The sequence below is a fragment of the Radiomyces spectabilis genome, assembly GCF_025331425.1.
Source record: "Radiomyces spectabilis strain NRRL 2753 chromosome Unknown BYT42scaffold_2, whole genome shotgun sequence".
In the NCBI taxonomy this organism is placed as follows: domain Eukaryota; kingdom Fungi; phylum Mucoromycota; class Mucoromycetes; order Mucorales; family Radiomycetaceae; genus Radiomyces; species Radiomyces spectabilis.
The window spans coordinates 2,091,150-2,118,226 of NW_026251927.1; the positions used below are offsets into that span (position 1 = coordinate 2,091,150).

The following is a 27,077-nucleotide window of genomic DNA, read 5'->3' on the forward strand; positions in this document are numbered from 1 at the left end:
ACATAAAGGATACTTTTGCTTTATTTGTAGCATAACGCATTTCCTGAACAACTATTGTTCGTTATCTTTCTTTTTACTATCATGCTCGGCTGCACGAAACCATAACGGATTAATCATTACATCAAACCCAGCAACATGGAGACGCGAAAGTATATTTCGCCCGAGTCATCGCGATTAGGAGGCTTGTTTTGAGTAATAAAACTGGTGACTTTGAAATCGCTAATCCCTTTGGTGTACTAATTACCGCATTAAAGTACTGTCATTCTTCACAATTTGATGATGAAAACCGAAAATCAAAATATTACCTTATCTTCCCTTAATATGATCGGTTTGCCCTGAAACAGGTCAAACCAGGTGTTCGTATCAGACTGGGAAACAACGAGCTTCATCCATACTTTTATGTCTTCACGTGCATCCATATAGAGAGAGCATGACTGAGCAGACGGCATATCATAATAATAATCCACGAAATTTGGGCATAATATTACGTATTCGACTTGACGGGTATTCTGTTGCTTCTGTAAACTTAAGGAGTATCGGCGAACAGTAATACTAAATTCTGTCTCCGCGAAGTGATAAAGTTGGATTTGATAACAAGACCTAAAATGACAATTCGTAACTCCTATCTTACAAACGGTTGGATGCTTACCCTGCGTAAAATACGCATTTTGAAAAGAAGCTGCGATTTTTTCCCAACCAATAGACGCCATCGAATTTGGTGCTAAAGCGAAAAGGAGGATATAGAGATTGCAGATATGTTGCTGGCAATTCAGAAGCAGTGGATTCGCTATCCCTCTGACCTGCCGACGGACCTTGTGCACTCCATCCGAAAGCTGTAGCAAGTGTTCCACTCGTCAACGCCGTAGACTGAACCTTGCGAAATATTGAATCCTCTTTGCTAATTATACAACGTGTAGATTCCGGGTGGCTACTGTCCGTATAATCTTCAGGCTTTACACACAGTCCGGCTTCCGAATTACCAGTTGCTAGAATAGACTCATGTAGCTGTACCTGTTTGCAAACCGCGATTTGTAGGCTCCTTTCAGTCACAATCGACCTTTTTGTGAATGGGTTTATGCGCTTCGCAATTGTCTTCAGCTGGTCCGTTGACATATTCATATAATGAACAGAACTTAGAGCGGATTCTACGTGGGCGATCTCGACCTCAGTCATAGTTTGCTTTTCGGAGAACCATAACTTCAGTATGCGATGAACGAACTGATATCGATCATATTCACTATCATGTATTACGTCAGTATGGTGTAATATGAGCGTAGGTTTTTCTCTTAAATGTATGCATAAGGGTTACCTTGGCACCCAGAATGTATCACTTTCAACTATCTTTTGCAGCCACTTCGGCGAGAGCGTAGTAAGTGCGCTATCTTCCATGTCAAAAGCTTCGCGACATAAGTACGTTAGACCAGCTCCGTAAATGCGGTCTTCTCCATACGGTGAATTGTCCTCCGCATATTTTAGATAATCGAGTACATTGGTAGACCTTATATGTTCAGTGATGTACTTGATGCACACGTCGCCCGGATTATGGAGCTGGAAATACGAACAAAGGCTCAATACTTCCAGAACGTTTGCGGCGGTGATATCGAGCTGTTTGCGGCCATAAACACAATTTAGCACTAGTTGAAATGCTTCAGCGGTAATATAAGGATTGTCGAACTGCAAAGTGATTTTGTCAGAAGATGTTTCCTGGAAGCTGCCTTCAAATAAAACTTGAAAGTATGGGATCTGGTCCAGGATCAGTCGGTGGAGCTTGTACTCTTTGTCCCATGCCGGCACCGTTACTATTATGTCGCTGCCAATACCACTTTGGAGACCGCGCTCAAAGATATGATCTCTCAACGCAAATAGTTCGGTTTTCATATATTGTTATGGCTTTCTGCTGTGTAAAAATGTAGGGCAAAGGAATGGGAGTCTAGATGACTCAGTTTTATTATTATGGCTCATGAAACAATGAATGACAACTACACTGCGTAATGCATCAAAGTTGATTTTAAAGGCTGCATATAAACTGGTCAGTACCAAGCCAAGGTACTTCCTGTATACAGTATGTATCACAACTTGTTATACGTCACAATTTTATCAAAACCTGTTCTCTTCCTCTTTCGATTGACTTCACACAGTTGATCAATAGGTGCAATAAAACGCAGAACAGCCTAATATATACTGTAGAACGGCATCCGATCAACCTGTTTCAGGTTTATAGGTAGTCATAGGGAAACTAAAGAATTAACGCTTTCAGCGAAAGAGTCTAAGCAATCAATATTACTCGTACTGTACACCGGCAACCATCCTGTAGTTTTCAGACGAACGTAACACTCGGGTATCGAATTGCTCAATGGTCTCGTTCTTCATTTGATTTGTATGCGCAGGAGAAGGCTTAAGATTAGGCTCTCCTCAGTCGCAATCAGTATAGAGATCAGATATATAAAACGAAATCTATCGTATTGCACATTTTCCTTGTTCTCGCTTTCTTAAACGTATCGTAGTATCCCTGAAGACTGTTAATCTTCAATATTTCTTTTGTTTATTATTTTGATGTATCCGATCATTTCCACATTAAATCGAGCAATACAGAGATGCCAAGATCCTCTTTACTAAGAGTTTCGTTCGTTCGAAGATCCTCCTTACTGGGAGTTTTGTTCGCCTCAAGTTCTAGTCCTGGGATGACATAATCGGCGATGCCTTTGGGATCCTATTAGCAACAGGTACTATTGGTTACCTAAAATCGGTTGATGACTCAGGGAATTTCAATATTACGCATTGCCTTCCTGTAAAAATAAACGGTTTTGCTCTGAAACAAGCAAAATTCGCCTTTCAGACTTGGAGTATTTTTTTTAAAAAAAAAGAAAAGAAACAACGAGCTTGCACCACGCATTTATGTTTTCACGCGCATCCATATAAAGAGAGGACGACCGAGAAGGTGGCCTGTAATTTAGGTAAAGCTCCTCAATCGAGGATACCGTTACATAGTCGATTTTACAAGAGCTATAATACTCCTGAACTTTCAACGAGTGGCGGCGCATTATAATACGAAGTTTTCATCTGCTCCTCTCGCAAGAAGGATTTGATAGTAAGACCTAGTTTGCAATTTATTAATCCGTCGCTATAATGACGATGGAGACTTACCCTGGGTAAGAAAAAATTCTTGATAACAACCGGGTGCCCGGTTGCAGTGAAGAAACGTCTTTAAATTCGATCCCAAGCGAAAAGGTGGATGTTGATTGCACTTAGCCTTTCGGCGACTTGGGAGCAGTCGCTCCGACATTCTTACGATCTAATAACAGCCCAGGTTTACTCCATGCTTCAGCTGTGATAAGCGCACCATTTTCCAAGTGGGTTGAGCAAGTGCCTTTGTCGGTTGAATCTTCTTGGCCAATTATATAATATGTTGATAATAGGTCACTATCGTTCTTGCAGTCTTCCGATTTCATGCATAGTCCGATCTCCAGGCGATTAGCCTTCAGGACAGATTCCTGCAGTTGTATCTGCTTCCAAAGCGCGTCTTGTAAGGCCCTTTTGGCGACAATGGGGTTTCCAGTAAACGGATCTATGTGCTTCTCAATTGCCTTCAACTGGTCGATTGACATATTCATATATTAAATTGATATCAGTGCGGATTCTACGTAGACGATATCGTCCTCCCTCATAGTTTGCCTTTTGGAGAACCATAACATTAACATGCGATGTACGAACTGATATTGGTCGTACTGTTTTGTATCAATAAGGTATAATATGAGCGTAGTTTTGTTTTCATTCACATCGTATTTACCTTTCCACCCAGAATGTGCCATTTTCGACTATCATTCGCAGAAAGTTTGGCGAAAGTGTAGTAAGTACGGCATCTTCCATGGTAAAAGCTTCGCGGCATAAGTACGTTAGAGTAACTCCTCTAATTAGATCCTCCATGTAAGATGGGCTGCCCTCGTCAACAATTGTACGCGATCGAGCACATTGTCTTCAGCTTATTTTAGATAATCGAGCACATCGTCGGATTCCATGTGCTTTATCATCCATTCCAGACATGTCCCCGCAAGTGCTTGGATCTCAAAGTATGAAGAGATAGGATTCTCAGGATATTCGTCCCGTTAAAAGCATTTTCTTCGCGGCCGTAAATCCAAGTTAATACGAGCTGAAAGGCATCAGCGGTGATCCAAGGGTTGTCTGGAAATTGTAAAACAATTTTATCTAACGACGTTCCAGGAAATTTTCAAACAGAGCGCGAAAGAACGGGACTTGATCCAGCACCAGTGTGTGGAGTTTGCTTTCTTTATTCTAAGCCGGCACCGATACAACTATGTCGCTTGCAATGCCGTTTTTCAGTCTGCGCTCAAGAATATGGCTGCTCAACGTGAACGATCCGAGCCCCATTTTTACAGTTACGTAATGAAAAATAATGGGTGAAAAAAGAACAGCTTTGAATAAGATGCATTTTATTAGGAATTTGACACATGAAACAGTGAGTGCTGTGCGGCGTTATGCAGATTTTGTATTGATATGTTGCTTGCCATCACATTTTTTTTTTTTGGTTTTGCATAGCATCGTTTACTACTCTGGGCGCATGGACGTAACACAGCATGATAGATAATGGAAGACGCTATCGATCTAGATCCTCAGGCCGCAAGTAATATGTCTAAACATCTATTTAATTTTAAGTTTACGCATTTCAAAGGATGATTGATTATGGAGATATGCATGGTAATTGAAACTGAAGCGATCTTATATTTTGAATTGACTTGAATGGCTTGATGTGGCGCATAACTTAAAGTAAGACGTTATGTACAGTGATTCCAACAAGCAATGTCGTACACAGTCAAAATTGATGTCGCCAGTCAATCAACAATGATGTCGAGTGTGGTTCAACATCAATTTCGTGCTACCAGGAATGGAAGTCGTATTTTAGAAACTGTGTCACGTTGCTTTGAAATGATGTCGTGTCACCCAATGATTTCTTGGCACTCGAAAAATATAAAGGAAGGCTTATCTGTATCCGCTCGTTTATTTTTCTTCTTCAATCATTACATTTTAACATGAGCACAATATTTTTGTTCGAGGATGGGCATGGAAATGTCGTTGATGAGAATGGTGGTCCTGAACCCATGGAGTACATTGTTGATCAGGATGAATTTGTTGTTGAGACGATTGCGACTCACAGTGAGTACTTGGAGCATGCTACCTCTGGTGGGTTATCTCGAGGTTGCCCAATGCTGATAGAAAGGCCAAAAGATGAAGACATTCGAATGAAGGAGGCTAATGTCAAACGTGATTATGTGCGTTATACCATTCAAGATAAGGTTAGATTTTTCGACCTGAAGATTGAAAAGTGTATGAGCGCCTCAGCTGCAGCGAAGCAGTTGGGCATTCACATTCGTACCGCGCAGAGATGGGTGAAGCAATATAACGCGTGTCCTGATAGCATTTTTGAGAGTCGTAAGCAGGTTGGTCGTAAATGTATTTTGACTGACGAGCATAAGTTAGCTGTTGTCGGCTTCATTGATGCAAACCCATCTGCTTCTGTTGCTGAAGTGACTGACCATTTGTTGAGCCGCTTCGATGACCTGAAAGTTTCGCGTAGCACAGTTTATAATTTCATGAGAAACGAATGCAATCTTTCCTTGAAGAAGGCTGACTTTCATTCCATCGAAAGAAACAGTCAAGCGAAGATTGAGGAGCGGTACGATTGGGTTCGCAAATGGGAAAACACAGACATGAACTTTTTGACGAATTGTGTGTTTCTTGACGAGTCGGCCTTCGATATCAATATGAAACGGTCAAGAGCTTGGTCTAGAAAAGGTACGCGTGCTATTGTTACCCGGCCAACAACGAGAGCAACAAACACGACGTCTATATTAGGTGCCATCTCTGCTGCAGGATTGATCAATGTTGGTGTAAAAAAACCGAGACCTGCCAAGAAGAGAAAGGCTGAAGGATATGTTAGTTCAGGAACCGTGACAGGCCACTATATCAGTTTCTTGAAAATGACTCTCGATGAAATGGACAAATATCCACATATGAAGGGCCACTACATAGTCATGGATAATGCACCCATTCACACGCATGAAAACATAAAGAAGTATATTGAGTATCGAGGATACAAGTGTGTTTATCTTCCTACTTATTCCCCTGAACTTAATCCAATAGAACAATTTTGGGCTGTAGCAAAGAGCAAGGTTAAGCGTCATAGATTTTTACAAGAGGACACTTTATCAAAAAGAATTACAGATGCATGTAAGAGTGTGGACAAAAGTCACTTCAAAGGTTTCGTTTCGCATTCCTTCAATTGCTGGGATAAATGTCGAAACAAAGTGCCCATGTAATAGCTACGCTTTGGACTAAGTTGAATAATGTAATGGAGTCATCTTGAAATTGGCACATTGGACATCGTTTTGTCTTCGTAAATTGAAAGTGAACAGATAGCTATGATACAAACATACAACGACACAAGCCATCACAAAGATCTACAGAAAAATTTCTCGGCAAGCACAAATCAATAGACGAATTCGTGACACCTTTGTAAGATGGTAAAGATGGTGTCGGTGAGAATTCCAGACAGGTTTTGCTAAGGATTTCAGGAAGTGCAAGTAACGCAAGTAACGAAAGTAACGAAAGTAACGAAAGTAACGAAAGTAACGCAAGTTACGAAAGTAACGGAAGTAACGGAAGTAACGAAAGTAACGAGAGCACCGGAAAAGGCTCCTCTTTTCATTTTTTTTTTTTTTTTTTTTGGCGTGTGTGTGTGCGTCTTTCCCTTCTTCTTATTGTCAAAGAGCATTGACATTGACGGCAGGCACTACATCAGCGGTAACGTGTTCAGCGCTGGAACCGATGACAACAAATACTGCGAAAACGACTTCCGTGAGAGACCTGGATGCAGATGAAATTGAAGACCTCTATGAGCTTGCACTCTCCATGACACCGGGAACAGATGGATCGTGCAAGAAGCTGTTCCGTGACGATGCTGTCAAAGATGTGATTGTACGATTCCTCTTTGCTAATGCGATCACAGGAACGGCATATCATCATGGCCCAACGGAATATGACGAAGGAAAACGCGCAGACACCGTTTACTACCCAAAAAACGACGACACATGTCAAGGATTGCCCCCGATCGTTGTTGAATTCCAACTCAAGATCACCCACGAATTCATTGTGAGGGCAATGCTTTACTGCTTGTACGTTGTCAAGGAAACGAAAAAATTGCCCATACTTCTCGTTGTCAACGTTGATGGCTTTGCAGCAAAAAGTTTCGCATGGAAAACTTCAGCCAAGGTGAAAACGACCCTTTCTACAGCATGTCATCCACACTTTGGGCAAAAAAAGTTATGATCTTCAACGCCGATTCCGTCTCCCAACATCTTAGCACTCCAATGACACACATGATAACACTGATGTACATGATCACGCAGCAACAACGAAACATTGTCGCGTTGGAAGAGTACAAGGACAAGGCTTTGCAGTACATCTTCAAGGTGGCACGCGACGTGTTCGAAACATCTTCCACTGACCAAGTCTTGAAGGACACGACAGCTGTCGCCTTTTGCGACGCCACCGTTTCACAGTACGAGAAAATCCTGAAACAACAACGACGGCGAAATTGATCGAAAGCGCGTTGCTGAGTATGTCCAAGATGGCATCCGCTTCACCAAGCATTTCAAAAGTCGCTACCTTGGAAAAGATACAACAGTCATCACCCCCATTAATCTCGCGAAAAGCAAGGACCTCGAATATGTCGAAGAGTTTATCGCTTCCCAAAACGGTAAGATGGATTGGCGCGCTTGTTACGAACTGGGCAAGCAACAGGATCGGTTTGACCGATACAGCTCCCATACCACCCTCAAAATGGCATTCCATCGTCATAATCTCTGATTTCCATTTGCTTAGCTTTACCTCTTATGATACTTTATCTTTCTGAATTCCACTCCCCTTTGCCTTTGCTCTGTTTACCTTTCGTTTGTTTCACACAAAAATAAAAAGAGGAGCCTTTTCCGGTGGCTCGTTACTTTCGTAACTTGCGTTACTTGCGTTACTTGCACTTCCTGAAATCCTTAGCAAAACCTGTCTGGAATTCTCACTGACACCATCTTTACCATCTTACAAAGGTGTCACGAATTCGTCTATCGATTTGTGCTTGCCGAGAAATTTTTCCGTAGATCTTTGTGATGGCTTGTGTCGTTGTATGTTTGTATCATAGCTATCTGTTCACTTTCAATTTACGAAGACAAAACGATGTCCAATGTGCCAATTTCAAGATGACTCCATTACATTATTCAACTTAGTCCAAAGCGTAGCTATTACATGGGCACTTTGTTTCGACATTTATCCCAGCAATTGAAGGAATGCGAAACGAAACCTTTGAAGTGACTTTTGTCCACACTCTTACATGCATCTGTAATTCTTTTTGATAAAGTGTCCTCTTGTAAAAATCTATGACGCTTAACCTTGCTCTTTGCTACAGCCCAAAATTGTTCTATTGGATTAAGTTCAGGGGAATAAGTAGGAAGATAAACACACTTGTATCCTCGATACTCAATATACTTCTTTATGTTTTCATGCGTGTGAATGGGTGCATTATCCATGACTATGTAGTGGCCCTTCATATGTGGATATTTGTCCATTTCATCGAGAGTCATTTTCAAGAAACTGATATAGTGGCCTGTCACGGTTCCTGAACTAACATATCCTTCAGCCTTTCTCTTCTTGGCAGGTCTCGGTTTTTTTACACCAACATTGATCAATTCTGCAGCAGAGATGGCACCTAATATAGACGTCGTGTTTGCTCTCGTTGTTGGCCGGGTAACAATAGCACGCGTACCTTTTCTAGACCAAGCTCTTGACCGTTTCATATTGATATCGAAGGCCGACTCGTCAAGAAACACACAATTCGTCAAAAAGTTCATGTCTGTGTTTTCCCATATGCGAACCCAATCGTACCGCTCCTCAATCTTCGCTTGACTGTTTCTTTCGATGAAATGAAAGTCAGCCTTCTTCAAGGAAAGATTGCATTCGTTTCTCATGAAATTATAAACTGTGCTTCCGGAAACTTTCAGGTCATCGAAGCGGCTCAACAAATGGTCAGTCACTTCAGCAACAGAAGCAGATGGGTTTGCATCAATGAAGCCGACAACAGCTAACTTATGCTCGTCAGTCAAAATAACATTTACGACCAACCTGCTTACGACTCTCAAAAATGCTATCAGGACACGCGTTATATTGCTTCACCCATCTCTGCGCGGTACGAATGTGAATGCCCAACTGCTTCGCTGCAGCTGAGGCGCTCATACACTTTTCAATCTTCAGGTCGAAAAATCTAACCTTATCTTGAATGGTATAACGCACATAATCACGTTTGACATTAGCCTCCTTCATTCGAATGTCTTCATCTTTTTGGCCTTTCTATCAGCATTGGGCAACCTCGAGATAACCCACCAGAGGTAGCATGCTCCAAGTACTCACTGTGAGTCGCAATCGTCTCAACAAACAAATTCATCCTGATCAACAATGTACTCCATGGGTTCAGGACCACCATTCTCATCAACGACATTTCCATGCCCATCCTCGAACAAAAATATTGTGCTCATGTTAAAAATGTAATGATTGAAGAAGAAAAATAAACGAGCGGATACAGATAAGCCTTCCTTTATATTTTTCGAGTGCCAAGAAATCATTGGGTGACACGACATCATTTCAAAGCAACGCGACACAGTTTCTAAAAATACGACTTCCAGTCCGGAGAGCAGAAAATTGATGTTGAACAACACTCGACATCATTGTTGATTGGCTGGCGACATCAATTTTGACTGTGTACGACATTGCTTGTTGGAATCACTGTAATAGCATATACTATAAATACTCTCATGCTTAAAATGGAAAGAGTACGTAAATAAAGTTTTCAAAACTACAGAAGCTTACACCAAAACAGGGATGGGCTAAAAAATACGCAACTCATCCTAACAAGAAATCAATTAGTCAGGTGGTAGCAGTTGCAACCGCTGCATACCTACCACTTTAAATGTATGCTGGAAATTTCCAATCTAAGTTGGGAAAGCAAGCTTGTAGCTGGTTGGACAGCTTTCATGAAATCAACAAGAAAACCGCTACCCACTGCGCTAAATGGGCTGGGACGGCCTTTGTTATTGTGCGCCGTATGTAAAATAACGAGCGGATATTTTTTGTTGCCATGATACGCCGTATGCACGTTTTGAACCTGAGTACAGAATGGAGCTTTGTTCATTGGGTTAAATTTGAGACGTCAAAAATTCCCAACCATAACAACTTGGACGTTGGGACTGACTTGGAAGGGCGGTGTAGTGGGGAAGAACATCGTAAAAAGCTCCGGATAATAGTTTGCAACATTTGTCGCTGCCATAAGTCATCCCAGGAGATAATGATCCCACAAATCGATCCGAGGTAGATAACAGTAAGGATAAACGTTTCTGTAACGTTTCGATGAAGCTATATTTCGAAAGATGCTTTTGAGTGAAGTTTTGACAACTGAGGTTCGTTTTTTTCGGGACGTAAGCGCCTCATATTTTGTTCAACGGGCGGGCTGTAGCCAGGTTGGTGACACGTGGGACACACCTTCGCGTCTTTCTTCAATTCCTTCTTGCTCGCTTTTTGTGGAGCTAAGTTTGCTTTGCTCTCTGCTTCGCAGTATATTTGACATTGAAGTGCTTGAACTTGATCTCATTTTATTGTTTTTGACCATATGCAAAAACTAACCATATTCAGTATATTGAATTAAGCGATCAATAATTATTGATTGCAAGTGATGATGGGTACTGTTGTTTTGCAGTTACGTTGAGGATGTGAGTGATCAAGCAAAGAAATGGAAGCATATTACACAAAAAGATCCATTTGTCATATACGTCTATGCCGTCTTAGCTTCATTTTCATTATCTTTCAACATTTTCTTTGCATGACAGAGCCTTTACCCGGCTTTTGCCCCTATTTGCATCGGATGAGGTTGGAATAATGCCTAAAAGCCACCGAATGTTAAGAGAAATCTTCGTACGAAGGCGCGCAGGAAAACCATTTCATACCAGCGATAGGAGGCGTATCTGATCTTTTTTTGTTTCACTTTGCAACTTTGTTGTGCCATATGGCAGCAAATGGAAAAGGCAGCAAGAGGGAAGGAAAGAAAAGAGAAAGATTGCTTTCAACGAACCCCATCATGTTATTCTAAATCCAATTTTTCAATGGAACCCAGGCAGATCTCTTTGAGTCAAAAATCCGCCCCAAGAAAACCTGTCAGAAATAGCGCGTGCTATTGCTGATACACTGGCTATAAAACTGACGATCTCAGAGACGTTACTTTCATTTAGTAGTATTTAATCGTTGGATTCAGTTTCGGCAACAGAGCTTATTGTAAATGGGTATAGACAAATGCCCCAGGAACAGAAACAATTAGATTACAGTGAGAGTGGAAAATATAATAACGCTATACCAAGAGTACAGGCACCACTCGGTTTTGGAATCACCCCGGGAAGCACAAAAAGTAATGCTTAAATCGAATTAGATTTTAGCATACAACATATAATATGTTAAAAGTATTGGTTCGGAATTTCCAAACTGATTCCAAAAGCGAGCTGGTAAGCTGAAATCTCACCATGTATTTTCACGAGTTCACTAGTATGTAGTCGATTCCTTATTCAGCAACTGGTATTGCAGTACTACTTGTAAACAGTTTGTAATACAAAAACCAGATTTCCGATCTACGATCTACGATCTACCAAAGCCGAGTTGAGATTATGACCGAATTTAGTCAAATGCATCGATGTAGTCAAATTTGACTTCTTGCTTGGCATCTCAAGCATGCCGCGCCTGATCATGACTCTATTTTTAAATTCTCGCACAATATTATTACTGTTAATCCTTCTTTTAACGTTGTGCAGGATATCGAAGTTTAGGATAAATAATAGATGAGCATCATCACAGCAGTGAGTTCACTAACGTTAATACCCTGTATGTGTTGCAGTCATACTCACAGTAACGTATCAAGAGCTAAAGTTTAAAGTGCCATTCACAGTAGCCTAAACTCTCAATCACAGTTCCAAAATCAGAAATTCCTTATTACTTCATACTAGTACATCTATGGTATAGGACACATCATTAAGCTTCGTCGCTCACAACGGTATAGCCAGTATGCGATGAGAGTATTGTAGTCGACGGTTGATCATTGTATCCAATCCAATAACAAATATATGGTTTTAGACACTGAAAAACATTGGTGCCAAGGTTTAGATGGTGTTATACAGAGTACACAAACAGAAACGAGGGCGGAGGAGTTATTGAATTTTTGTTTACATAGAAAAAAGGCAACGGAAACTTTCTTAAATGACAGTTGGTGTGTAAAAATAAGTCGAAGGACAAGTTCTAACAATACCAACGTTTACAGTTAGTATTTGGTGGCAATTTATGGACATGGTTTTTCTAGTTTACAATGAGTTTGAAACGGCGATTTCCCATTTGGAAATGATAGCGTGAGTAACTCAAGCGTGCAAGGCAGACAAATGAAGCGTTTCGTCCCACAGAACGCATTCACCGTCAATCTACCGGAAAAGGAAGTCTGTTGTTTTTCATGCGGAAGACAAACTACTCTTTTTATATCGTTGTTCTTTTTTTTCCTTTTTTTTTTTTTTTTTTTTTTTTTTTTTTCCCTCATCACTGCCTTTTCGCATTGCTTACTTCAAACAAATTTCTTTATTTCCTCACCCAATTTCGTTTATTCCTGTTTCTTTTGGTTTCGTTGCTGTGTTTTGTTCCAAGCCTAAAACGTGTGTGCGTGGGTTGCATTTTCTACATTATCGGTGCTTTCTTTCGACCTTGACGCATTGGCGTTACACATGAAAAATATACATTATCAGCCTTTATTATTTATTCGAATTTATTTTTCTCTCTCTTCCTCTCTGCCAACCATCAACAATCTATGCACACTATGATTCTCACACCGAGTTCATCCACGCGAACCACTCAATCTGAACCACTCAAAGGGTACAGCAAAAGACAATATCTCTGGGATTTTCTCAAAGGTCGATCATGTCGACCTCAACTCTTTCATTACAATCAACAAAAAGGTTTTTACTCTTTATTATCGGACAATGACTTTTGACGGTCGATCTCACATGATGATGATGCACAATAGTCAATCCTCAGGGAATATTTGGTGCGCCATTGGAATGTGCCGCTCAATGCGGAATACTGACTCCCCAAGGTTTACGTGTCCCAGCTCCAGTGTATCTATGCTTTACCGAAATTATCAAACGAGGTAAAACCAAAAAAAAAAATCGAACGTTACATTGCATGATATCACACGGGATTTTTGGTTTTAACTTCCGTGTTTGGGGGGCTATTGTAGGTTTGAAAGTGGAAGGATTGTTTCGATTATCAGGTGCAGCTTCCGAAGTCGCATCATTGGAACGACGGTTTGATTTTCCCGGGACACACAGCAAATCCATTGATTTATCAAAACATGATATTCATACAATTACCAGTATCGTGAAGAAGTACCTGCGCCAATTGCCTGTCCCGGTCATTCCACCCCTCTTCCATGATAAATTTCTCGCAGTAACAGATTACAAAGATGAAAAAGGTAAGTAAAACCATGTAACATATCCTCAAGACCATGAAGGCTAACTAAAAAATTCCTTACGTAGCCGCTGTCAAGATCTTGGCTGAACTGATCACTGAATTACCTCAAGCGCATCATCACTTGCTATTCTACATTTTGATATTGGCTTCCGAAATGCAAACCTACAGTGACTTGAACATGATGAATCCTGAAGCTTTAGCGGTTGTCTTGGCACCTGTATGTACCGGTCTGGAACAGACGTTGAAAGAGCTTCCGCTGTCCAAGAAAAAGAGACGACAATCGCCCAGTAAAGAAGACATGGAACTCCTCATTGAACGGAACACTCAGTGGACTCATCTCTGGCGCATCATGATTTCCGAGCATCAGCTGATTCTGAATATCTTGTATCAACAGCGTCAGAAATCGCACTACACAGTTACCTTGCCTTCGCGCACACCTTCTCCGCCTGCCGTTGTCACACCATCTCCTCCACCTCCTTTCCACATTTTCATGTCCCAGTTTTGCTCCGAGACGATCGCCGTAGCCCCGCCACTGAAGGAATCGATTCGCGCCAAACGAAGAGAATTAGACGATGTCAACAGAAGGACCCATCATCGAATGATACGGCGACTTGCTTCGGTCTCCTCACTTCGATCCTCTTTAAATTAACCTATGCCAGTTTTCCTCATATGCATGTTTCTCTTCTTATGGATATTTTTTCTTCTTTCTAAGCTCAACAGATTTTATACATGTACATATTTTGTATGACATACGCCACATATGCTATCTTTTCTCCTCTTTTATAAATAATATGATTTATGTTCACAACTCATCACCTTTTTGTTCAGTACGATGTACTTTTTTTTGGGTGTGTGACAAAGTGGTTTCAATCAAATGTGTGATTGAGGGAGCAGGGCAAAAAAAGTGCACAGTATTTTTAATCCCCGCCGCATCCCCGAATTTCGAAAGTCACGGCGACCCAAGGACCCGTATGAATGTGTGCACCGCCTGCCAAAAGAATGAATCTTCCCTTTTCGTAAAGATGGTATGCAATCCCGACCGTTTACCAGACGTTGGCGAGAAAGAGCAGAAATAATCGAATCGAATGGATGCAGTAACCTCAGGATGTGTGATGAAAGACGGATGAATCGATTGTTGGATGGATGGATGGATTATTCGTTTTTTTTTCCTGCTCTATCATCGCCGACGCCATGGAACCCATGAAGCACTCGATTCCCGACCGTGGACTAACCCTACCTTTTTCATTATAGTCGCTCGTTGTTCCCGAGAGGAATCAGTTCCAGCACATTATTCGTCTCCTCAACACCAACGTTGACGGTAAGAATAAGATTACCATTGCCTTGACCTCCGTCAAGGGTGTTGGTCGCCGTTTCGCCAACATTGCCTGCAAGAAGGCTGATGTCGATCTCAACAAGAGGTAACGAAAAAAGAAAAAAAAGACTACATTCAGCTATATCAATTCAAGAGACCATTCGGGAACTGACGTGTTTGCTTTTCTTTTCCTTACAGAGCTGGTGAATGCACCAACGAAGAATTGGAACGCATCGTCACTATCCTCCAGAACCCTGCCCAGTACAAGATTCCCAACTGGTTCCTTAACAGACAGAAGGATATCATTGACGGCAAGTACAGCCAGGTCATCTCCAACGTTCTTGACACCAAGATGCGTGAAGATCTCGAACGCTTGAAGAAGATCCGTAACCACCGTGGTCTCCGTCACTTCTGGGGTCTCCGTGTCCGCGGTCAACACACCAAGACCACTGGTCGTCGCGGTAGAACCGTTGGTGTCTCCAAGAAGAAATAAGTAAGTTGATATAGGGATATCATTGTTTTAAGTGACTCCATATTGATTAATACGCTCGTTTTTCCCTTGTGTATAGATTCATAGCTTCACAGCGACACGCAACAAACGAAATAAAACCATTCACACATTTCGTATTTTTGTTACAATCAAAATGCAGCTGAAATTGATCTCATTGGATGATTGTATTTTTATTTTCTTTCATGAGTGCTTTTGATTTCTAAGAGAACAGTGGTCTTGTCTTTATCGACCTACACGCATCTACTGATAACGAATGCCTTTTTTTTTTATGATAATGCCCCATTTTACACACATTTATTTCGCAAGCTTGGAAAAGTTACTGCAATGACTTTGCAAGACATCGTGAACAAGATCTGCGTTGCCGTACTTTGCAAGATGTTCCTTCTCCAAAGCTTTGACCAATTCGCAGCATAGTGATCGTCCTTCAGAGGTCGTCAATAAGTCTTTCAATGTAATTGATCTAAATGCCGTAAGCGCCTTGGTACTCAAGCTGTGAATGAAAAAATAATACATGAGTAAGCTAAAACATGCCAACCAACATGATGAAAAAGACATGATCTTACCTTTGCACTAACTTGGATGGGTCGTTATCAAGAAGATATAATAAAAAGGTCAAAGTTTCTGACACCAAAGCGATGAAAATATACTGTTCCCATAGCGACTGTTCTTCTGCTGTTCTTGCGTTGAGTAATGGATCCGCCACACCACTCCTACGTGTAACAAGTAAGCGCCTATTCCCGATTGACACGATATCAACCCAACTTACAATTGTAAGAATTCATGGAGTCTGGACAAAGTTGCTTGTAACGTCAACAAATTCTTTCGAGGAAGGGTGCTGATATACTGTCCATTAGGACTATGGGATGTGATTAGCATTTAGTTCAGCGGTGCAAAAGGATAACAAAAAACACAAAGAGCCATTTCACTTACGAAGTAGACACGATAGTTCGCAACCAAGCCGGTGTGATTAATCGATGGATGTAAAGGGCCAAGCCGTCATGTCGGCTCGTAAATGATTGTGTTGTGCTCTCCCTAAACATGGAAATGCTGGATCCGAATCTGGCGAGCAGCTCCGTGGCTCCCTTGACAAGTGATGCCGAGACAGGAGGGTTGGCGGTGACTGGAAAAGTAATCCATTAGCATTTTTCAAATTTACTGCAAGAGCAATAGGTTGAATCAGTGCTTACGATCCACTCCGCTGGGTAACTCGGTGACGGTGCTCGATACAATATCGAAACATAACGCGCATGAAAATACGGGGCCAAAGTGATTAAAGAAGAACTGGAAATCTTGCATACGAGCTCGGATGTCGGTTCCAGTGCTCATCAACAGATTGTGAAGCATATCGACGGGTCGTTGTTTCATGAGCACATTCACAGTAGTAGTGGTAAACACTAAGAAATGTCGCGCGCGACTGCTTGGCGCCGCAGCAAGTTCATTGATACTTGATCCGGGGCCCGCCAGTTCGGTCATGGCAATAATATCTCCTTCGAGTTTGATATTGCTGCTGAATTCCGCGAGACCGGCTCGTGCACCCTATTAATGTCACATCTGTTAATACAGAGAACGACACCATCCGACATTTTCATACGCACCAAATTCGCCAAGCGGCCAATATCAGGACATGCAGATATTAATCGCTCTTCTCCATTGATTTTGTTGACCAATAACAACACTCCATCTTTGTACAGTGTCTTTCCTACTACTTGAGGTGACGGCCCCGCGTTTGAAGATACGGAAGTCGGTGTCGCTGAATTCTGTTGCAAATTATTTGTTGGAGGCGTGCGAACGTGAATTAATTCCAAAGTAGTTGGACCGTCGCTAGGATTGGATGTACGCTTGTATTGAGTAAAATATAATCTGCAGCCCGTCGATGTGATGGCCACGAGTTGGTATTTCTTGGATTCCAGAGTCGGATGAATGGATATGATTTTAAATTGAGCATTATCGAGTAAAGGTGAGTTTGGACACATCAGGTTCGATTCGTGAGCGATATTCGTATGTTTGGCGACATTGATAAACGAGGTTTGGTCCTTGCCGAGGTAAGTCACCTAAATCACCATGATACCACAAGCAAGTTAATGAATGAACACTTTATGATCTAGGGCTATCCTCTTAAAAGCTTACTTGAATATGGGAACTGTTGAACAGCTGGTAAAGAACGTCGCCCGTTTCATTGAGAGCAATGGCAACACATGGATCTATCGCATTAACCATAAGTCAGAATCTTGCCTACTACAAACTGTCAGACGGATTCAATCTTACCATGGTAGGATCTCATAAAGAAGGATAAAGTCGAAACCGTTGGGTGTAATCGTTTGAAGCATCGATTGGTGAACCAACCTTCCTCTTGCTAGAGCCAGGTCCAGTTACTCTCACTTGTTTCTGTGTCATCCCTTTTTTTCTTTTCTCATTACCTTGTATTCAAGCTCCCACACATTGCCGTCATCGCCTAACATGAAGATACGACCGAGCTGGTTACCGATAATGGATACCATTTGAACTCCACTGGAAGATGTGCTAATGCCACTGCGGTAAAATGTAACTTGACTGTTGTTTCCCGCGTCACGTTTGAAAGACAACGCTACCAAGCTAATATCGCGCTTGGTGGCTACCACGAGAACATGGGAGACCTCGTCGTTGAAAATGTTGGCTTTGGGCTTAACGACTGCGACGTTGACAATTTCGGAGGCATCTTCATAGATTTTTGCTTCGGTCCTAAGGGTAAATGAGTATGAAAGTTTTTGAAGCTTCTTGACAGCAGAACAATGGATTACCGTTCAACATAATCCCACAGATAAAGTTGATTGCCAATAATGAAGTACAACATGTTAATGTCCGTCAAAATGCCGGCCTTTGCTGCACGGTTTTCTAATGTGATCGTATGAGTGCTAAGCACAGGCATGTTAACTGCGGATGATCTTACGTTGCAATGGTTGAAGCAGCGAGGGTGGCATAGTAAAAGCGTGCTTCAAGACGATGGACTGCACGTTGGTATCGGCGGCGACTTCGTAATTGTTCAAGCTGTCAGCTATGGGAGCGATAATGATATCAGTTTCTTCAGTCCAAGAAACAAAGCAATTAGATATAAAATACCGGTAAAAGCGTCGCTAATATCGGGAAACCCGATATCTAGAGTCTTTCGATGGTCGACAATGGTGGCAGCGTCAATGACGGCATGGCCGATCTCTTCGGAAGATAGTCTGTTGAGGCTCATTGGGTACTGTATAGTCTGAATCCGTTATTTGTGCTCTCGGATAGACGTCCTCGAAGTTGTGGTACTGGGGAACAATGAAAAAAAGAGGTACGCGATGGCTTTCTTTTCTGCGCTAACACAAATAAAAAAATACGAGCGCGTTTGAATGACCAAATAAAAAAAAGGACGTCACCCCGAGACGAGTAACGATTTTCGGAGTTTAATTCATTGTGCAGCGAACCACAAGAATTTCGAAGCATCGAAGGAGTTCCAAACACGAACTTGAACACTACTGCCCTTCCTGCCATGGCTCCCAATCCCACATCGGATTGGATTCAACTCAATGTACCTCTTGAACTTGATACCGTTATCAGCTGACCTCTTTCTAACGTTTCTTGCGCTTGTAGGACCGATTCTACAGGTATTTTATCAGCTATCACAAACTATGTCTTCGGCTCAACCCTTCTCAATAACCGTTGCGTCGAACAATGTCAGAAAACAAGAAGTGTACTCGCTGTCATGGAATCAAACGGACCTTTCTAAGTTTATGATTGCAGGCGCACCGTATGGAGGTCCTATTGGTAAGCAGTCTTCTTGTGCCGCCCCAGCCTTGTCGGCGGATGGATTTATGCATATCCCGAGAAAAAAAAACCTAACCTTGCGTTGAAAAGCCATGATCAGAGACGATAAAAAGGTGCTATTACTCCAAAAGCAGCAACCTATCAAACCAACCATTTACATCTACAGTGCTGCCGGAAAACTGATTGAGCAAATTCAGGTATCAACTTGCGCATGATACAGCGGATACGTGGGAACGGTATCGGAAAGTTCGTCATGCTAATCGATGGTAATAGTGGGATAAAGGACGTATTGTTTCGCTCGGATGGACGGAGCAGGAGAAGCTGGTGGTTGTTATGGAAGACGGCATGGTTGAAATGTATTCGTTGCATGGCGAATATACTCAGTTTTCCTTGGGTCATGTATGTGATCGAAAAGAACTTATCTATGGTAGCTGTGAATTAATCAGCGACATGACAGGATGCCAAAGAATATGGTGTGATCGATTGTCAGATCTGGAGCGGGGGACTCGTGGCAATGACAGGCAGTTATCAGTTAATCTCTGTCACCAACTTTGAAGAACCTCAACCCAAGCCGATGGCCGACATAGGTGGGTGGAGATGGTCAGCAGCTTATGCGACATCAGATTATTTACTATGGTGCGATTATAGGTCTGGTGGATCCACCGCACAGTTGGGCCGTTGTGCCTCCTCAGTACACTCTCAGTCGACATGTAGAGGTTCTTATTGCGACCAGTTCCACGATTCTCGTGGTTGACAGCAAAGAAGTTCAGGATCAGGTATGAAAAAGACATGTTAACGATGGTCAACAACATGGGCTAAGCATTTGTTACATTAGCTTTTGCAACAAGGTCCATTCACCAAGATGGCAGTATCGCCCAATGGAAAGTTTTTGGCGCTATTCACAGCGGATGGAAAGTTATGGGTTGTTTCTACCGATTTCCAAAAGAATCTATCCGAGTACGCTACAAAATCCAAGATCCCACCACAGCAACTCGTATGGTAAGCAGCAAATAACAAGTAGCAGGTAGACTTTTGCTTTTCGGAAGGAAACTGGAAACAGTGACATACTTGATTCTGCAAACAGGTGCGGTACGGATTCGGTCGTGTTGTATTGGGATAAGATCGTCCTAATGGTGGGCCCGTTTGGTGATTGGATCAAATTCTCGTATGAAGATCCAATTTATTTGGCATCTGAAATTGATGGTGTCAAGATCATTAGCAACGACAAGTACGAATTTTTACAAAAGATTCCAGGTACACATACGCATCTTGACCTGTATGAATGAAAAACGATAGTGACATTGATACCTTGATCTTCAAATAGCGGCAACGGAAGAGATTTTCAAAATTGGGTCAACCTCCCCTGCGGCTATGTTATTCGATGCACTGGAACACTACGAGAAAAAGAGCCCAAAAGCGGACGAGAATATTCGTAGTATACGAACGGAATTAGTAGATGCTGTGGACTGCTGTATAGAAGCTGCCGGATTCGAATTTCACCACTACTATCAACGCGCGCTTTTAAAGGTATTGGCAACCGCTAGTTCCACCAATATGCATCCTCTTAATCGATTCTTGCAAAAGGCGGCTTCATTTGGAAAGTGCTTCCTCGAACATTATAATGCCGATCGATTTGTAGATATGGCCCAAGCTATTCGCGTTCTGAACGCGGTCCGATTTTATGATATTGCCATTCCGCTGACTTATGCTCAGTAAGTAACCGGTGAAATGGGTCATTCGTCAAAAGACCAGCAAATTCATTTGTGGACTGCTTAGATACAAGCGTTTGACACCGGAAGCACTGATAGATCGCCTCGTCTATCGTAATCACCATTTACTAGCGATACGGATAGCTGAATACCTCAAAGTTAGAACTGACAAGATTTTGATTAATTGGGCTTGTGCAAAAGTACGGTCACGCCACATGCTATTCTTGGATCTTTCTTGTAGACTCAAGCTTTTTTGTTCTTTTAGATCAAATCGTCCTCGGAAGATGAAGAATCAATTTGCCGCATGATTGTGGACAAACTTTCAGATAAATCGGGCTTGTCATATGCAGAAATTGCGAAAACTGCATACAATGCCGGACAAACGCGATTAGCTACCAAGGTAAACCCTCATCGATCACTGTCAGTCATTCCCTTGTATTGATGGGATAGGATAGCTTCTTGATTACGAACCACGTGCAGCCGATCAAGTGCCACTGTTGATGTCAATGCAAGAAGATGAGACGGCTTTGGTGAAAGCCATTGAAAGTGGCGACACAGATTTAGGTAAGGGGTCGTTGTATTATGGTGTGTGATGCGAATTACACGTAAGAGCGATATAATGATGGATCACTTGTGCGAACAGTATACCTGGTGATTTTCCACCTTAAACGCAAGTTGCCCTTGGGCGAATTTTTCCGCATCATCAACAATAAGCCATTAGCATGCGATCTTCTCGAGGTTTATTGTAAAGAACAAGACAAGGAGTTGCTGAAAGACTTTTATTATCAAGACGATCGAAGAATCGAAAGCGCCAATGTGATTCTTTCTGAAAGTTTTGAAGATCCGGTAGGTAGTCCTTTGCACCATTCATTCAGTAGCAGGGATTAGGCAATGTGGGTTTGCTCACACCCTACTTTTTTTTCATAGGATGTTGCAGAACGAATAAGCAAGCTAAAAATTGCTAGTAAAATGTATGCCGATGACCGCGAACGTGCATTTGAAGCAAAGGTAAGAGCCGTATAACGTCAAAAAGAAACCGCAATATTCATTCCAATGGGGGCATAGGCTGTGGATGAAGCTGTGAAATTATTACAATTTCAAGTTCAGCTTGAAAAAGATACCCATCAATCATTTAGCGGATTATCGGTGAGTGAAACGATCCAGAAATGTACCATGCTAGGCCATCACGGCAAAGCAACCAAGGTCAAAACCGAATTCAAGGTACCAGACAAAAGGTGAGCCACAAAAGTGCTGGCATGAAAAGCCTTGTTGTTACAGTGATGATTTTAACGCTGGCCAATATTGCCAAGGTTTTGGTGGATTAAGTTACGGACATTGGTGGAAATCCGCGACTGGGAAAATTTGGAAAAACTTGCCAAGAGCAAGAAATCACCTATCGGTTTTGAGGTATGTCTAGTGACCACAACCAAACATAGAGTGCTGCATCAGGCTAATGCGACCGCCAATCATAGCCTTTTGTGGAAGAATGCATTAAAGCCAGACAATACCAAGAAGCTTCCAAGTATATTCTAAAGTGTGATCCTATCGTGCGGCCGATGCTGTTTGTCAAGATTGGTGCATTCAAAGAGGCAGGAGAACAAGCGTTCCTAAACAAGGATATGGAAGGATTAAGGTAAGGAGTTTTGGACCCGTTTAATTGTGTCTTTCTGTTTTTGGGCTGTTTCTTTTATTCTTCTTCGATTTCAGTGTCTGCTAGGGGCGAAAGGGGTGCTTCTGACGGAATGGTTATAATTGACTAATGGATGTATTACGTGATTGTATAGACAAGTTCGTGCAAAATGTACCAACCATATTGTGGCTCAAGAGCTAGATTCCTTGCTTGCCCAGCTCTCTACCAAATAAAGCGAAATAGTGACTTGTTCAATTTTTATAAAATGTGAACCCTATTTTAGCTTTGATTTGATTCTTTCATACCTCTTTTTCTTTCTGGTCCTTTTCATCACTTTCAAATTACGTATCACTGTTCTTGTTCACTTATTTTTCCATATTCAAGACCCCTCCATTCCTTCACAGTTCATGTTGACCTGGTCGACTCCCGAATGGCTTGCTTGTCCGCAGACATTCATGTGCTTAACTCTGGTCACGCTCGTTATTCTCTCCATTCCTCCCAATGTACAGCCGCCATCTCTCGTTCGTTTCGTTCAACACATGACCACTTTATGTGCGCATCGCGCTGCAGTGTCCCGTCGGCTCATTCACACCGTCGTTCTACCATTGCTATGGCACGGTTGTTCTTCAATAAAGGTAAAATTTTCCCGACTTTCTATTTCTTTTTTCTGTTGGCACGTGCAATTATGCGCTGCATGTCAATATCGTGAACGGTTCGAATCCCCTACTTTAATGTAACGTAGCACATACGATAAGCATATCTTCTAAATGTTTTGCGGCAATTTTGCCTTGCTTTCTTTGTTCTCTCCGCTTCTAGAGTCTCCTCAGTACATCCTTGCCCGATGAGCAAGAAACAGCGTTTGAAGAACAGTTCAAATATATCATTGTCACATCCAATCTCGTTAACGATATGCCGATCGGGCAAAGCTGTGGATCGTCCCCACCTTTGACTGACTTAGCTGACCATTTACCCGATAATATCAGTGACCAGGACACGGCTAGCAGGGACAGCCAGGCTAGTCGCAAACGGTGCATCATCTTTCTTTCACTGATTGCATTATCAGCCATTATCTCCTTCTATTGGAATTACTCGGTGGCTGTGGATTTCTCCCGAAAAAGTGTGATCGCTGCGTGTCTCGGACTTTCGCACTCCATAGGTGTTTTCATTCTTTATCGCAATTATGTAAGTCAAAAAAAAAAGGAGAACGTGGATGGCTAAGAAAAAGGGGGGAACAGGACACTGATTTCATGCATGTAGCGACACGCAAATATTAGGCATATTCACAGCAAAGCACTGCATGAAATCCACGAAATATTCTCACTATCGCAGCGATGTGATCCGATTGTCATCCGGTTGTTAGATAAAATCCGAAAAATCCAACTAATTTCCCAAGGGTACACTCTAGCGCCACCCGGTTTGCCTCCGCGTTTAGCTACCATCACATCGCAACAATCATCACGACAAACTGCTCACATGGTCAAAATGCTTGATGAGTTGCTACGCCCCCATTATCAAAAAACGGTATCCTTTCTAGCGCAGATTCATCCTCTAACCGACCAACGAAGCATCACTCGGCTTAAAGACATGTACAATTTGGAGGATTCTCCTTCTTCTCTGCGCGACGTGTCGCCTGAAAACGCTACTTTATCTTCGGTTGTTACGTTAGATGATTTGGATCACATCAGCCATGCTATCCGCTGGAAGCGCAGAGAATTTGTCATGCATTTCCTCGCACTGGACATTATGACCACGGGTCACGATTCGGAAAGACGCGACTATGAAAAAAATTGGAATCGTGTCATTCAAATCATGACCAATATCAAGCGTGAATTTAAACAATATTTAGGCGATCTCCAAACGTTGTTGACAACCGAAAATTGTAAGTTTCCTCCGAGTCATGCGTCGTGCCTATGGTAACATTTCTTTTTTTTTTCCGTAGTCGATGATGGCTTGGATGACGACGCTGACCGCCATGAACCCATTGATCGACGTGCCCAATTGCTATTGAACCGATTTTCGACCCTTGAAAACTGCGTCAAGAACATCCAAGCGAAGCTATTCCTTTGTCGTCATGATACGAAAGCGCTTTCCGCTGGACGTGGTAAATAAGAAAACCAACCGAGCCCAGAATGATTACGAAAAAAGGCATCATACTAAAACAGCGAAATTTAGCTGCCCTCTATAGCATGGAAAGAATCCATGAAAGATTTCAAAACATTGATCAAGATATCACTCATTTCATTGCTCAATGGCAAGAATCTCAGGACACATTGGCCTTGTTAAGCCAAAAAGAGCAAACGCACACACCACATACCCATCTGCCTTCTCCTCCATCATCGCCAAAAGAGCAAGAAAATGCGGTAGCACCGACTGGCAGTCCCATCCCAGGCAATAAAATCACCCCTTCACCTCTACAGAAGCGCAGAACCACGGGACGGCATCCTCTTATGACAGCTGTCAGAATTGCCGCTTTTCTGGACAACAACCATCGTTATCGACGGCCCTCAGACCATAATGTCAAGGTATTTATTTGACTATGAATGAAAGGAAAAATGGCTCATGTATCGTTCCTCTATTTTAGCAACCTCTAGAAGAACGCGAGTCAGTAGAATAACCCACATGACATTCCCTTTCCCATCATTTGCGATCACTGTTATCCCGAGCTGTAGATTCGATTAATACCATCCTATATCATCTTCTATCGAGTCATCTAGACGTCGATCTTTTGTAATATATAACACATGTTTTCCGCCACAGAACATGCCTTCTTCATGTATGTCTAATGCTTGGAGTTTCTTGATTCGCATTTGAACCGGGAGTCTAATGTAACAGATAAGGGAAAAACTTTCCGATGGCAATATAAAATGATGGATGTTAAGGTTTATTTTATTTTCGAGGAGTAATGTATGGAATCACTTATTGTACTGCATGCATGTTTCATCAATAGCCAAGATCGAAAACACGATCTTTATGACACTGAACGTTGTCAACATCATTGTCTATATCCTCATTTTCACCGCTTCGATCGTCAAAGCACACGGTGCCACTCTTGGTGAAATCATGCAGTCTGTCTATTGCAGGTTAGTCTATAGTATCCTTTGGATGCCCGTTGGAAAAATCAATGCCTCTTAACATCTGCATACGCGTTAGCGCATTGAGCGTATTGTTATTAGCGAATGAAGTCAAGTTGCTGTCGTTCACGCAAGTTTATTTTGGTTTTCTGCATACATTTCGGGGCAAAGGCTTGCTCATGATTCTGTAAGTAAGCTTTTTTTTTTTTTTTTTTTTTTTTTGGTTCTCGTATTACTTCGAGACTTTACATTAATACCTTTTCTATTACAGTCTCGGCTGTGCCGTGATGTGTCATCACGTCTTTAATATCATCGTCGCAATTTTCAGTTTTACCCTAGGATTAGCCTATATCATTATTTCATTTCTACCCAATACCAGGAAACCCTATTCGTTTTGGACTCATTGGCAATGCCACAAGGATCTGTGTGCAGTCCCTTCTCTACTTTTTGCAAAGGCTCCCTCAATCCACTCCTTCATCAACTATCCGCATCCATCCACCTGGCACCCTTCTCCGCAAGCGTCTCCTTACATAATGACGTCGCAACCGCACCCCAGCTTGCTGACACCGCCTACAGCAATAGTCAACCCTACTCATTTCCAGCCCATGGCAATTCACCCGCACAAAGATCGAGACAAAACCCGATGTCTCATCACCTCTGGCTACTAGGGATATCATCATCGTGTATCATCAATAATCATGCTTCAGAACATATACATACAAGCGTATTCTTATTGTTATTATATTTTACTGATCTTTAACAAGCCGTACACCCGCTGTGCAATGGATGCCGCCTGCCACCGGAGGCCGCCCTCTTACATTGAGGGACTTCCGTCAGACAAAAAGCCTAACGCATACACGGCATAACCTGGGCGAGAACTCTTGACGGAACTTCGGTATATTAATGACAACCTTATGGCATACGTTGCAACGTGATTTGTTTCTGAACACGCGCAGGGCAGCACTGGTTCCCCCCTCAGTTCCATCCCGCCCAGGCTATGATAGATCTAGAAAGATGTGTGGGTATGTTGGGTATTTAAAAAAATGAGTTAGTAAGCTCTTTGATTGATTCAAATTTTCGTCAAGATATTTTACCTTTGTTATTTGAGTTTGCAATAGCCATTGATCGCTTGACATGACTTGGATTATATGACATTGAAAAAATTTTGAATTAGTATACATTCATTATACATCATAGCAAAGGAAAAGAAAATTGGACTTGCCTTTGAACCAAATGGTGTACCGGAAAAAAAAAAAAACGATGAATACGGACCGCCAGGTAAGCTTTTTCTTCGATGCGGAAAATAAAATTGCTTCCAGGGACGGTTAAGGGCATAAAAAGTATAATTGACAGAAAAACCAAACTAAATGATGCTACAGAACACCAGATTGACATCGACATCAGCCTTTCTTCAAAAAGGAGCTCTACCCACATTTTCTTTGGACAACGACGATGCTCTGTTTGA

The 27,077-nt window shown here is 42.0% G+C and overlaps 9 protein-coding genes across 9 annotated transcripts; 6 read left to right on the forward strand and 3 right to left on the reverse strand.

The window, feature by feature from the left end:
- Nucleotides 1–116: 116 nt before the first annotated feature.
- Nucleotides 117–1,878, reverse strand: BYT42DRAFT_543082 (uncharacterized protein; the record flags this gene model as incomplete). Its single annotated transcript, XM_051565658.1, has 6 exons — nucleotides 117–236; nucleotides 306–434; nucleotide 650; nucleotides 801–898; nucleotides 1,150–1,237; nucleotides 1,310–1,878. The coding sequence occupies 6 exons, from the start codon at nucleotides 1,876–1,878 to the stop codon at nucleotides 117–119; spliced, it is 1,005 nt and encodes a 334-aa protein (XP_051427490.1).
- Nucleotides 1,879–5,045: 3,167 nt separating this feature from the next.
- BYT42DRAFT_486713 (uncharacterized protein) lies at nucleotides 5,046–5,948 on the forward strand (the record flags this gene model as incomplete). Its single annotated transcript, XM_051563760.1, has 1 exon — nucleotides 5,046–5,948. A coding segment is annotated over one exon (903 nt), but the record flags the coding sequence as incomplete, so codon positions are not given.
- A 2,435-nt stretch (nucleotides 5,949–8,383) lies between these two features.
- BYT42DRAFT_597048 (uncharacterized protein) lies at nucleotides 8,384–10,497 on the reverse strand. The gene is given in 7 exon segments (XM_051570939.1): nucleotides 8,384–8,914; nucleotides 8,947–9,152; nucleotides 9,184–9,408; nucleotides 9,427–9,467; nucleotides 9,491–9,588; nucleotides 10,211–10,236; nucleotides 10,307–10,497. The coding sequence occupies 7 exon segments, from the start codon at nucleotides 10,379–10,381 to the stop codon at nucleotides 8,881–8,883; spliced, it is 705 nt and encodes a 234-aa protein (XP_051427492.1). The 5' UTR covers nucleotides 10,382–10,497; the 3' UTR covers nucleotides 8,384–8,880.
- Nucleotides 10,498–12,662: 2,165 nt separating this feature from the next.
- Nucleotides 12,663–14,457, forward strand: BYT42DRAFT_557284 (Rho GTPase activation protein). Its single transcript, XM_051566873.1, has 4 exons — nucleotides 12,663–13,088; nucleotides 13,157–13,279; nucleotides 13,370–13,603; nucleotides 13,668–14,457. Exons 1-4 carry the CDS (start codon nucleotides 12,941–12,943, stop codon nucleotides 14,249–14,251), a joined length of 1,089 nt encoding a protein of 362 aa, XP_051427493.1. The 5' UTR covers nucleotides 12,663–12,940; the 3' UTR covers nucleotides 14,252–14,457.
- A 230-nt stretch (nucleotides 14,458–14,687) lies between these two features.
- Nucleotides 14,688–15,407, forward strand: BYT42DRAFT_557287 (40S ribosomal protein S18; the record flags this gene model as incomplete). The annotated part of the gene is made up of 3 exons (XM_051566874.1): nucleotides 14,688–14,696; nucleotides 14,854–15,020; nucleotides 15,113–15,407. 3 exons carry the CDS (start codon nucleotides 14,688–14,690, stop codon nucleotides 15,405–15,407), a joined length of 471 nt encoding a protein of 156 aa, XP_051427494.1.
- A 312-nt stretch (nucleotides 15,408–15,719) lies between these two features.
- Nucleotides 15,720–18,642, reverse strand: BYT42DRAFT_543086 (Nup133 N terminal like-domain-containing protein; the record flags this gene model as incomplete). The annotated part of the gene is made up of 12 exons (XM_051565659.1): nucleotides 15,720–15,915; nucleotides 15,989–16,135; nucleotides 16,192–16,281; nucleotides 16,356–16,545; nucleotides 16,613–16,961; nucleotides 17,021–17,476; nucleotides 17,553–17,626; nucleotides 17,691–17,778; nucleotides 17,843–18,143; nucleotides 18,203–18,296; nucleotides 18,352–18,456; nucleotides 18,522–18,642. 12 exons carry the CDS (start codon nucleotides 18,640–18,642, stop codon nucleotides 15,720–15,722), a joined length of 2,211 nt encoding a protein of 736 aa, XP_051427495.1.
- A 1,074-nt stretch (nucleotides 18,643–19,716) lies between these two features.
- BYT42DRAFT_490684 (Vps16, C-terminal region-domain-containing protein) lies at nucleotides 19,717–22,774 on the forward strand (the record flags this gene model as incomplete). The annotated part of the gene is made up of 15 exons (XM_051564020.1): nucleotides 19,717–19,789; nucleotides 19,851–19,978; nucleotides 20,038–20,201; nucleotides 20,287–20,456; nucleotides 20,527–20,729; nucleotides 20,787–20,914; nucleotides 20,979–21,111; nucleotides 21,177–21,311; nucleotides 21,367–21,475; nucleotides 21,555–21,757; nucleotides 21,839–21,919; nucleotides 21,977–22,146; nucleotides 22,222–22,318; nucleotides 22,483–22,544; nucleotides 22,696–22,774. The coding sequence occupies 15 exons, from the start codon at nucleotides 19,717–19,719 to the stop codon at nucleotides 22,772–22,774; spliced, it is 1,935 nt and encodes a 644-aa protein (XP_051427496.1).
- A 356-nt stretch (nucleotides 22,775–23,130) lies between these two features.
- BYT42DRAFT_597049 (uncharacterized protein) lies at nucleotides 23,131–25,358 on the forward strand. The gene is made up of 5 exons (XM_051570940.1): nucleotides 23,131–23,723; nucleotides 23,799–24,420; nucleotides 24,481–24,642; nucleotides 24,714–25,063; nucleotides 25,123–25,358. Exons 1-5 carry the CDS (start codon nucleotides 23,451–23,453, stop codon nucleotides 25,153–25,155), a joined length of 1,440 nt encoding a protein of 479 aa, XP_051427497.1. The 5' UTR covers nucleotides 23,131–23,450; the 3' UTR covers nucleotides 25,156–25,358.
- A 62-nt stretch (nucleotides 25,359–25,420) lies between these two features.
- On the forward strand, nucleotides 25,421–26,351 carry BYT42DRAFT_199590 (COPI associated protein-domain-containing protein). The gene is made up of 3 exons (XM_051562511.1): nucleotides 25,421–25,621; nucleotides 25,692–25,799; nucleotides 25,884–26,351. The coding sequence occupies exons 1-3, from the start codon at nucleotides 25,470–25,472 to the stop codon at nucleotides 26,278–26,280; spliced, it is 657 nt and encodes a 218-aa protein (XP_051427498.1). The 5' UTR covers nucleotides 25,421–25,469; the 3' UTR covers nucleotides 26,281–26,351.
- The last annotated feature ends 726 nt before the right edge of the window (nucleotides 26,352–27,077 follow it).

Coding starts and splice junctions, on each gene's coding strand:
- BYT42DRAFT_597048 (XM_051570939.1), bottom strand. CDS start 10,381: ATGGCAGCGACAAATGTTGCAAACTATTATCCGGAGCTTTTTACGATG. Junction 10,237..10,306: donor CCACTACACCGCCCTTCCAA/GTCAGTCCCAAC, acceptor CAATGAACAAAG/CTCCATTCTGTACTCAGGTT. Junction 8,915..8,946: donor CAAGCGAAGATTGAGGAGCG/GTACGATTGGGT, acceptor GGGAAAACACAG/ACATGAACTTTTTGACGAAT.
- BYT42DRAFT_557284 (XM_051566873.1), top strand. CDS start 12,941: ATGCACACTATGATTCTCACACCGAGTTCATCCACGCGAACCACTCAA. Junction 13,089..13,156: donor TCATTACAATCAACAAAAAG/GTTTTTACTCTT, acceptor GATGCACAATAG/TCAATCCTCAGGGAATATTT. Junction 13,280..13,369: donor TACCGAAATTATCAAACGAG/GTAAAACCAAAA, acceptor GGGCTATTGTAG/GTTTGAAAGTGGAAGGATTG.
- BYT42DRAFT_597049 (XM_051570940.1), top strand. CDS start 23,451: ATGCCGATCGGGCAAAGCTGTGGATCGTCCCCACCTTTGACTGACTTA. Junction 24,421..24,480: donor GTTGTTGACAACCGAAAATT/GTAAGTTTCCTC, acceptor TTTTTTCCGTAG/TCGATGATGGCTTGGATGAC. Junction 25,064..25,122: donor CCTCAGACCATAATGTCAAG/GTATTTATTTGA, acceptor CCTCTATTTTAG/CAACCTCTAGAAGAACGCGA.
- BYT42DRAFT_199590 (XM_051562511.1), top strand. CDS start 25,470: ATGCATGTTTCATCAATAGCCAAGATCGAAAACACGATCTTTATGACA. Junction 25,622..25,691: donor ATGCAGTCTGTCTATTGCAG/GTTAGTCTATAG, acceptor CATACGCGTTAG/CGCATTGAGCGTATTGTTAT. Junction 25,800..25,883: donor AAAGGCTTGCTCATGATTCT/GTAAGTAAGCTT, acceptor TTTCTATTACAG/TCTCGGCTGTGCCGTGATGT.